Raw genomic sequence first — 11056 nt, 5'->3', positions numbered from 1 at the left:
ACCCAAATTCAAGCAGACCTGTTGCACACGCTGCAACTTTACATTTTCACTGCAACTTTACTTCAGTTTTGACTAATCCACCGTGACAACAGTCATGGATGATGATGCAGCTTTGCGACTGTTTCCCTTCTGACACTTTGCCAGGATGTTTCTAATGCACACGTCACAATAAAAAAAGTCGGAATGTGAAGTTTATTAAATAGGTAACATTTTTTAGGCGCTTTTGGAAAAAATATATATTAAAAATATTGCAACTTTTGTCGCAACTTTTCACAAAAGGGGGTTTAGGCTGCAAAAATCTTAAAAATCTGCTGCAAAATCCCAGATGGTCTGATTTATTTATTCACATCGTTGTGAGTCAGGAGCAACAAGAACATCATTTTTTTTAAGTTTATTTGTGATCCATTAGCAAGGGGGAGGGGAAAGGGGGGTGGAGTTGCTCAGTGTCAATGTTACCACTTCTCAGAGGTGTATTTCTGATTAACACCTGCAGAAATTATGTCCTAGAAAATGAAATTATTTTTGTTTGTTTTGTTTTATTTTTTCTAAAAACAGCATAATCTTAATTTAAAACCACTGAGAACGCTTTTAGAATAGATCAAAAGATGATCAGAGTAGAACATAAAACAATTACAGAAAGCTAAAATAGAATAGTATTCTTACAGAATAAATGAAAATTGACTTTATTCTTTTTTTTAATCTTTCTGTCACTATGAAGAAAGGCAAAAAATCCATTCATCAGGGCTTCACTTCTAAGCCATCATTTCCTCCCAAAATGAGTGATTGCATTTATAGACAGGGTGGAATGCAACAGACGGGAGGCTTCACGCCATTCGTCAGCACTCATCTTCCTCAGCAGGCTTTCATTTCAACCCAGTTGGTGAACGAGTCAGCCTTTTATTAAAGGGGATAATATTAAAAAAGTAAATGAAAAAAATGCAGACAAATGTAGACGAGTGGGGGTTTTTAATGTGTGCGAGGAAGATTTTGGTGTTTGTTTGTTTTTTTTTTTTCTATTGGAGATCTGTGTTTCTATCCCACTCCGACAACCCAGGCTTCCGTGGACTCCCTCTGTGTGCCCGACTTCACTGGATTTAGCGAAAGAAGCACAACTTATTGGATTATGGAGTCCACCGTCAATGCTCATATCGCTGAGGGCTGTGTGTGTGTGTCTTATGTGTGTGTGTGGGTGGGAAGCTTTTAAACCAAAGTATAGATGCTCATCTGTGATGTATCTACCTTTTTCCTGAGCAGCGTTTCTTCGCGGAGGCCCACTTTTCATGTCCTGAAGTTGGAAGTTCAAGGCTTTCAGGCTTCTCGTGTTGGATTTAAAGTGTTGTGGTTGTGTCAGTGCGCGCTGGATGACATGTTTGCATGCACTGTTTGTCTGATGTTCCCCCAGTTAATGATACAATGTCTGTATAAGTGTACACATGCAGACACATTTTGTAGATCATACTGGGACACAGTATTTTTTTATGCGTGTCCTTAATCTGTGTAGTAAATTCCAATTAAACTGATTTTTCTCCCCAATGTTGACCTCCCTCTGTCCTCTTTTTTTCTATTTATGCCATCCTTCAGTGTGGATGTATATTTTAAATCATCATGATAGCTGTAGGATATTGAGTAAGAGCATTTTGGAGCTTTTTTTTTTTTTTTTGCAGTGAGTCATTTATTAGAGCAAAATATTGAGGAATTTTGGAAGAAGCTTTGCATGCTGTTGAACACAGGAGGGAAACGGGTCAGCTGAAAATGTGCCGTCCTTGGAGAGAGATCTCAAAGTAGAACACGAGAGCTTTTCCAGTTGGATTGAAAGAGATGCACAGACTAGCATCCCCCAGCATGCAGGGATAACGGAGGGGGTCCGGTATTGGTCCCGAATGTTCTATCATGCAGGGCGTCCTAAAGCTGCTCCTCAAGGTTTCATCCTTTGAATAACACGTGGATATGTCTAACAGGCTCTTTGGCACTGACACTCCATGAGTCACATTGTGTTATTTTTTCAAGTGTTTTGCTGCTGACAAGTCCAGACTTTCTCTCGCCTCTCCCCTCCCTGCTTTGGCCACTTGTTCACAGCCCCCGCTATGCTGTGTGCGTGCAATTTGGACATCTGTCAGGGTGGTTTGTTTTCCGCCCGTGGAGTGATTAAGCCACCTTTGCCAGATTTGGGAAGACATAAGCGGACTGGGGCAAATCTTGGAGGTGCCTAAAGCCATCAACAGTTTCATCTAGCAGGCTTAGAAGGATAATTAAGGACGCATTAAGCGAGGAAAGGGGTGCTCAGATGCAACAAGTTCAGAGCATTTAGGTCATTTGTCACGCATGTAGGCAGCACTCTGGTTCTAATCTCTCCTGTTCTGCCAATGCTGGTCTTATTGAGTGTCCCAGTAATGTCTATTTGATCCCACCTTGTCTTGTCACAGTCTGGTCGGCTTGCCGCCCTCTGCCAGAAACACCTCCTGAACCAGAGGGGGGGGTGGGGGAAGCGGCGCAATTAACCACCTGCTGGGAGAGCAGCCATACCTTGCAACCTGACACACTAATTAAACCGTGGGAGCTGCAGGGTTGCTCGTGGACATCTTTGCGATGCAGATTTTTTGGGGTGTGGCGCTCGTCAGGCGGATCCGGTGCACAGCTTGCATCAGGAGGGCAGGACTGATTTGTAATTTGCTTTCTGAACATGCACCATACTGAGCACTACTAATTTGTTCATACTCTTAATGAACATTATTGGCAAGATCCCATTAACCCAGCACTTAAGTTTTCTAATGGCTAACGTCACGCTCCGCGCTCACATCACACTGCACAGGCTGCTGTAATCAATACTGAAGAATTCCTTCAGTCTCCCTTTTCATTTCTGGATCATCTCAGACACTTTGAAAGGTTCACTCGAGATCACAACTCTTCCTTTTTTGTAAATCATAAATAAACATTGTAAGACAACCGTCGTTCAGTTCCCGCCATTTGAGACTCATCTGACAAGTTTAATCACTTAACAAAGGCTTGGAGCATTGCTGGCAGCTCTTTGTATTTTCTAAAAACAAATCTACATAGTTCTTTTCGGTGTGTCGCCTGTCCCTGAGCAACAACAATAGGTGTGTATTCATTTGTTAAGAAAATATGTTAAAAAAGGGCTGGGGCAAACAGATACACAGAAAGATTCATCCATATAACCCTTTCATGGTTGCTGGAGCCTATCCCTACTACAATTGGGTGAAAATGGGGTACACACAGTTTATGTGTTACACTTTAGAGTAACTAATTAACCTCCACACATGTAAAGAAAGGTCCTGGCCAGATTCAAACCTGTGACTTCCTGTGAGGCCAGAGTGCTAACTACTGCACCACCTTATAGGCTCTGGAGGAGGTTTCAAAGAAATGAAATACATTCGGATAATTGTAAAAGTTTTGGTTTTAGTTCTGGAGGAGAGCAGAGAGAACAATTGTTTGTCATGTGGAGGTGAAACTACACCGAAGCATGCTTCGTTGTTGAGTCACTCCTGGTAAAACATCAACAAAGTTGCTCAACAACTCATATGTTTAATCATCCTGCCATGACGACTGATTGTTTAATCAAAAATCCTCCTGTTTGCTGATTTCAACATTTTTAATAAATTAGTTTCTAACAAAATAAAAATGTAAATATTTTCTTAAACGTCAAACAAGTTTGAAGACACGCTTTATAGGAGTGGCCACAAAATGAACTCTGATCGGAGAAGGAGTGGCCATGTTCCCTCTGCTGACTTTGACACCAGAACACCAGCAAAGTGACAGGACACCCAGGAAACACAGTTGTTTGGATCGTTTCTCCTCTTTCAGGTTTGTACAATTTATCCTGTTTTTCTTTAAACTGGTGGGCTGATTTTCTTGGTAGTTTTTTTGTTCTTCTGGTGAATAGTGAGTCATTTCAGGACTCAGTAGATCCGAAAAAATAGCTAATTAAAAGCTGTTTTATTGTGAAGTGTGTGCTAAAGTGTGAGATTTCACACTGACAAAAACCCAAAAGACATTTTATATTTTTTTAATGAACATATTGTGCTCTCAAGGTTGTGATGAAGCTTTCATCGTCAGGCCTGCGGCCAAAGGTGGCTGTGTTGTTTCTGGTCTTAATCCAGCTGAGGACAGGTGAGTCTCGTCTCTGAATGTTGATTTAGATGGTAAAGGGGAAGCAAATTTGTTTGTTTTTTTTCCCTCTTCCTTTTTCCAAAGGACATTGACATCAGTGAATGCTCTGTTAGAGAGCAGGTGTTTTCTGAGGGTTTTATCTATGAGTCACACAAAACTCAACACTGACGATCAGACAGGTGAATCGCATTCTGACATGAGGCCAAACCTGTATGCACGAGCTGTGCGGGTGTCATGCTTTGCATATCCTTCTTTTACTGTACCTGTGGATCAACCCTGAGTCGTTTTTTTACTGTCCTCCAGAGTGAAATTAGTCCTGGGCCTCCTTCCAAGCCGTCTATTTTCATCTACAAACAACATAAATCTGAAGTCAAATGCTCAAAGCAAAGCGAGTAAACTGAATCGCAGTGTTTCTAAAACCCCACCCAGCAGCAACAAAACCCACACATTTTCTGTTTTAGAATCAGCTGTTAAATTGTTGTGGAGCTCGATTGATTCCGAAAGTTGTAATTTAGGCCCCTCCCTCTCCAGTCTATTACAGCACGATGACGCGCTGCCTGAGCTCCAGAAAGAGGGCGCAGGATTGAAATATTTTCAGCTCTTTGTATGGAGCTTAGCGAGGGAGCTCATTGTGAGGCTGGGAAAACACATCTTCCTGACAGCAGTGTTCTGCCCAGGGGGGGCTTTCACAGTGTAAAGCATTTGACTGACTAATTTCAGATTTATTTATTTATTTACCTTTTCATCATGTCTGCCTTTTACACAAATTCACAAGAAAAAGGAAAAAATATGTTTGTTAGTGTGGCGCTGAGTTTAAAGCTGATCTGAAGATGCTGTCAGGAAAAAGTGAGTCAGCTGTGTGTGTCCCAGCCAACTACTTCTTTCATGTTTACTCATCTGCTTTGAGTTTGTTTTTTTTACTCCAGAATAAAATTAAGATGTTACCCCACTTTTTTTTTTTTTTTTTTTTTAAATGTCCCTTTTTATTTTTTTTTGTACTCCGGCTATAAACACTTTCAATCTCCAGTTTGACTTGAGAAGCCAATTAGTATCACATCAGCTCTGTTGCCCGACTCTACTTGGGAGCAGAAGCCCAAAGCTTGAATGTCATTAAGTGGGGAAATATATATATATTAATGAAATTCAGGGGAAAATTAGCTTCTTTCTGTCTTCCTCTGTTTGTCTTGTGAATGCATGGTGGACTTGGTTACTATAAAAACTATTCAAAATACATTTTCCTGACAGATTTTTATATTTTATTTTATGACAGAGGCAATGCAGATAACTTCCTCAGGGCCACAAACTATTCAGAAGCCCGTGGGTGATACGGTCCAACTGGGTTGCACCTTCACCCCTGGTTCTCAAGACACCGGAGAGCTGGATATTGAGTGGAGTAATGTCAGTCCGGATATGACACAAAAGGACAACCTGGTGAGCTATTTTCTTTAATTGTTAACAGTGATAAGATATTTCCTTTTTGTTTTTATTTGTCAATCATTTGTATGCTTTGCACTCCAGATTTTGTCATACTCAGCGGGTCAGACCCACTACTATGACATCAACGCGAACAGGATCAAATTCAGTGAAAATCCGGTGCAGGGCGACGCCTCCCTCTCCATTTTCAGCGTGACGCTCTCAGACACAGGAACGTACCAGTGCAAAGTCAAAAAGTCACCTGGCGTGGACATGAGAAAAGTGACCCTGGTGGTGATGGGTGAGGAGGAGGAATTTCCTTTTCACAGGTTTTACCTGTTCCTTATCTTAACTCTTTGGTTCCACTTTTAAAAGTTGCCCTCATATCAGAGGAACATTTTTGGCCAGTGAGTTCACATTTTACACATACAACAACAACAAATCTTTCAAAACATGAATAAGGTTTGATAATCTACATGGAAAACATTTTGTGTAAGCCGTAAACAAAGTGTTTACTCAAAATAAAAAGAGTTTAGGAGGCCTTCTGTTTTGGCAGTTTTCTGAGATGTTTATCTCAGATTTGTGTTTGTGAAATGCTAAAGAGGGCTTCTGCTCTGATCTTTCAGAATGAACTCATCCCATAGAGGAATTTTTAGAGTTTCAGTAAGATTCCAAAATAGGAAATATCTCTAATAATTGGAAAGTGAACTGAATCGCAGATCGGACAGATAATACGAATATACTCGAAGTATTGAGAAAGAATTGATCTGAGATAAATAAAAAGAACTGTTGTTCACCTTTTGGTATATTCTGTCAGGAGTTACCACAGCAAATCACCTTTCACCAATGATTTGGCAGTTTTACAGCAATGCCCTTCCTGACACAACACTATATTATACCCGGGATGGGGACGGGCACATGGAAACCCAAACCCAGGCCTCCTTGAGGGTTCTTTACACTGGAATAAGCTCATCGCGCCCTCTGGGAATCAAACCCTGGCTTACCCTGTTAGCTAGTTGCAGCCTATTGACCCATCCAGTCATTCGTTATATAAAAAAGGAGCATATTTTGAAAATTGTGCATAAATGACTTAAATAATAAATAAAAAATTACCTGTGATTTTCACATTTTCCCTCACCCTCCTTGTCCTGCTCCCTGCAGAAGATGGTATTTTTCCCCGCACCTGCAGAAACTAACCTTATGTCTGCACGTTGTTCCATCAGGAGGTGGGAAATGCTTCAATTTGTAAAACTAAAAGCATCAAATCAATTTATTTGTTTGAAAAAATGTTTTCAACTCATAATACAAATCAATTGATTTTATTGTTTGGTGGTTTGAACTTCGCTTAGCAAAAATGGTACACTTTGGAAAAATAGGCATAGCAAGTGTACTATACCATGTACATGTAGAGTGAAGTATACTAACTAAATACTTCTTCCGGCTTAATTTGAACTTTTTAGGTAAAGGCTCCATGTAAACCTCAAGGGAGCTGCCTCACTTTTATGTAAGACTAATACATTGAAATAGACTTTTTGCTAAGGGTTTACAAAGAGTTGGACTGAAACCAGTTTGATTTTGCACAACACTCATTCCAAACATACCAGTGACTCATCAACGAAGTATCTCAGACAGAACAGATTCAGCAGGTTTTTTTTTTTTTTACCTGCACTAGTTTCTGGTGGAAATGAGAAGAAAATCACTTTGATCAATCACAGACGGGGCCCATTTTCCACACTTTAACCATGTTACATTTCAATAATCCAATCTTTAAACTGAGCACTGGTGATAACTCAGTACTGAGTGTGAGGAATCTATATCACATAAACTCACGTTTAACTAAATCTGATGGGAAACATAATAATCTGAGATGAGACCCAACTTTCCGGTATCCGTGACACTTAAGAAACCGGATTATTGGGTTACTTGAGTGCATGTGAACACACCTGAAGTGTTGCAAAGACGCTCAACCTTCAACTGAACTGAGTGGTGAGACCTTGATAGAGCCGTGTAAGAAACAAAGACTTGCAAGTAGCAATAAGTTGAAAAGATTTGAGGGGAAAAAAAAGGCTAGGATTCCATCTAAACTATGTGAGCCTGACACAGACTCACTGGAACCAAAGGCAGTCAAAAGTGGTTCTACTGGCTTTTCAGCAGCATGGGGCGTGTTTGTGTTTCCTCAAAAGTTGTTGAAATTCTTTTTTTTATGGTTACATTTATCATCTTTTGTGTTAGATAAATCAATGTTGTGGCTACTTTCTCATCCCAAAATCTGCTGTTTTTTTTCTTTTTAGTCCCCCCATCAGTCCCAAAGTGTTGGGTTGAAGGCAGTGAAGAAAAGGGTGGCACTGTTTCTATGCGCTGCAACTCCTTGAAGGGATCCTCTCCTCTCATGTACACATGGAAACGAGAGACCGGAGGTGCAATGCCAACCACGGCAACCCAAGGTGCGTGCCTCCACCTGCGCTCACCTGAGCGTTCATCTCTGAGGTGTTCTCAGTCTCCTTTTCTTCCCATGCAGACCCACAGACAGGAGAGATTCTGTTTAAGAACCACACAGACAGCAACGCTGGGAAATACGTGTGTGAGGTAAAAAATGCAGTCGGTCAACAGCAGTGCGCCTACTTTCTGAAGGCATACAACCGTAAGTCTGACATTTTACTATAAGGAAACACGTTTTTCATTTGCTTTTGCATGTGATGCAGTATTTATGCTAATTCCAAAATCCCGCCAGAGACTTGCTGAAGCTGGGACTCCACAGAGAAGTCCTCGCACTTGTTTGATGTTCACACGCGCCGTGTCCTGTCTTCCAGCTACCGATAAAGTGGGTGTCATAGTGGGTGCCGTGTTCGGTGCTCTGCTGCTGCTGCTTCTCCTGCTGTTTCTCATCTGGCTGCTGATCTGCTGCTGCCAAAAGAAGCGCTACCAGAAAGAGGCTGCAAATGAAATTAGGTATTGCATCAGAGCTGGAGACTATCTCAGGCCCAGAGGGAGGGGAATCTCACAAACTGAAACCATGTTTTTTTTTTTTTTTATTTAATTTTAGGGAGGATGTCCCAGCCCCAGAGAGTAGACCCACCAGCAGACAATCCAGCAGACGCTCCACCTACCAACCGGTGGTGGGATACCGGACTCATCATGGGTTGCAGTACAACTCCTTGGTGACCCCCCAGCCCAACGGCAGTGAACTTGGCATCACCTCCACAGGAAGCATTAATGGACGAGCTCAAATGAGTGACACTGCTCCTCGCCTTCATTACGACCCTCAATATGGATATGCTGTGTGACCGCCGGCATGAAGCTACCTGTCAAGTTTAGGACGAGTGACTGGGGGTGCAATAATACATTTAGGCGCTGAACAAAAGGAATGTCTGTGTTACTATGGCTCACACGGAGTCAATGTCTCACTTTTGTAAACACTACAACCGTCTACATCAATTATTGTAAAACTGGATGTAATCTGTAAATACAGAAAAAACATTTTTTTATCTTTTTTTTCTCAAAAATGGTAATGTAACATTTTATTGTTTTTTTTTAAATATAAATATGTACAGGTTTTAGTGAAAATAAAAGAAACATTTGAACAAGTATGAAGATATTTTGGCTTTCTGAAGTCTGAGCAGACAAATCACAAGAAAATAATAGTCTGAAACACATCTGCCCTTGAAAGCAGAATGAGCTGGCACCACACATTGGTTTTGTGTTGACACAGAAAATTAAGTGTGATAATAAAAAGTCGCTTCGTCGACGCGGTCAAAAGGTTCAAAGCTACTTAATTAGAAATGGTAATTTATGGGGAAATGATAGAGACATGTGCAAAGCACTTACATTGGTGCGTGGATGCTTTTTCTAACCGTGAGCTATGAAGGGAGAAAAAAAATGATGGCATCCTTTTTGTCCATCTGTTCCTGACTCCCTTTTTTTTTGGAGAACAAAAAGATAACCATGATTTTTTTGTGTATTTCTCTTGTATTTTGCGAACTAAGAAAAACAAATTCCAAGCTGAAGTGAAAGGGCGCCTGGAGCCTCATCTCCAAAGGAAAAAAAAAATCCTCTGCAAAGCCTTGATTCCACCTTCAAACTCGATGTGTTGAATTAATAAGAAGAGCCAAGAGTGGTGTGTGTTAGTGGGCTGTCAGCAAAAAGATCTTCCCTTGGTCCCCTTAAGGACTTGAGCCATCTTGTACTATATGTAGAACCGGTTTCTTTTTTTGTGCCATTTGTACTCTCACCCCATTCCCGCCCACACAGCTGACTTTGCCACTTCTTCACTTCACATTTAGACATATTGACCCAGGGCATGTACATTTTAAACATCTATCTGTTTGCTCAAATTAAATGTTTCATCAAGTGCAGATCCTCCAGGGCTTTTTATTTGCACAAATTAGTGCGTCCTGTGATAGACATGCATAACCCAGGGAAGGAGATGAAGCAACTTACTGCAAATATTATTCTTGCAGCCTTGTTCCAAAACCACATAATCTCTTTTGCTAAATAAAAGTCTCATTGAAGAGCAGAGATCTTGACAAGTTGTCAGAGCACGTTTTTCACATCGGGACACAATGGGTGTAAAATGTTAAAAGGGGCTATTTTTTAGGGGTGACACTATTTTAATCTGGCCTGTAAATGATGCACAATTAAAGTAATATTCTGGAGAAAAGATGAGCTGCATTGCATTCCCTTTTTAAACTTCAAAGTGATGCTGCAGCCCAAACTGCAAGAGGGATTTAAGATTAAAAATGTGTTTCAAGTCTGTCCAAAAAGTTACCCTGCAAAAACTGCAGCAACAAGGCCCTGTATGACCTCCGTTCTTGAAGGTGAGCTCGAGCGGATTTACTTGGCTTATCAGGTAAATAGGTGGTCTGGTGTTTGCAAATTTTGTGGTGCTGCTGGCGGAAAAGTGATTTGCAAGCAGGCTGGAATGGCTGAGCTGTCACGCTGCCCTGAGAGACGAACAGTAGAGTCCCATCCTGCCCGACCTGTGTCAATGCAAATACCGTTTCACCACTACCTGGGCTCTGGTTTGATGCAAATTGAAAGCTAACATATAAATCCCTGTGAGAGACCTCTTGAACGCAAGGGTTTTCCCCATCTTGTGCATAATGCACACGGCTCCATGTAGTGATTAATTGTTAACAGAGAAAAAAAACTTGTGAATCGAGCACATTGGAGGATTCAGCAGATAAGCAGAGACCTTGTGTTGGATTCGGAGGGATAAAAAAGCCTCATCAGACGGGAAAGAGGCTTCGTTTGAGGTATAAATGGAAGCCGTTTCCCGCACAGATCACTCTAATCTTATTTAAGTTTGGTTTTGCATCTGCTTTATGTTGCTCAGACGCTAAATGTGTGACTCTTTTCCGCAGGCTCCTCTGACAGTGTGACGGATTCCCTTATGTGACAAATGAAATAATCGTCTGGTTTGGAGCGCGTGCAGAACTTTTTGCCTGCTTGTCATCTCAGAAGAAAACAAGTTTGCTTTTACTCTGATGTTTTAATCCCCGCTGATCACACATCTGCAAAC

The 11056-nt window shown here is 41.2% G+C and overlaps 1 protein-coding gene across 1 annotated transcript; it reads left to right on the top strand.

Moving 5' to 3' along the window:
• Positions 1-3668: 3668 nt before the first annotated feature.
• vsig8b (V-set and immunoglobulin domain containing 8b) lies at positions 3669-9015 on the top strand. The gene is made up of 8 exons (XM_024274735.2): positions 3669-3819; positions 4047-4125; positions 5396-5556; positions 5644-5839; positions 7830-7982; positions 8057-8179; positions 8349-8487; positions 8582-9015. Exons 2-8 carry the CDS (start codon positions 4053-4055, stop codon positions 8820-8822), a joined length of 1086 nt encoding a protein of 361 aa, XP_024130503.1. The 5' UTR covers positions 3669-3819; positions 4047-4052; the 3' UTR covers positions 8823-9015.
• The last annotated feature ends 2041 nt before the right edge of the window (positions 9016-11056 follow it).

Source organism: Oryzias melastigma, linkage group LG9, assembly GCF_002922805.2.
Source record: "Oryzias melastigma strain HK-1 linkage group LG9, ASM292280v2, whole genome shotgun sequence".
Taxonomy (NCBI): domain Eukaryota; kingdom Metazoa; phylum Chordata; class Actinopteri; order Beloniformes; family Adrianichthyidae; genus Oryzias; species Oryzias melastigma.
The sequence above is the reverse complement of the archived record's forward strand: the minus strand, read 5'-3'. Positions and strand labels throughout refer to the sequence as shown.

Excerpts from the sequence above, each read along its gene's own strand:
- vsig8b (XM_024274735.2), top strand. The coding sequence starts at position 4,053 with ATGAAGCTTTCATCGTCAGGCCTGCGGCCAAAGGTGGCTGTGTTGTTT. Across the intron at positions 4,126-5,395 it reads CTTAATCCAGCTGAGGACAG|AGGCAATGCAGATAACTTCC; the intron begins GTGAGTCTCGTC and ends ATTTTATGACAG. Across the intron at positions 7,983-8,056 it reads GCCAACCACGGCAACCCAAG|ACCCACAGACAGGAGAGATT; the intron begins GTGCGTGCCTCC and ends CTTCCCATGCAG.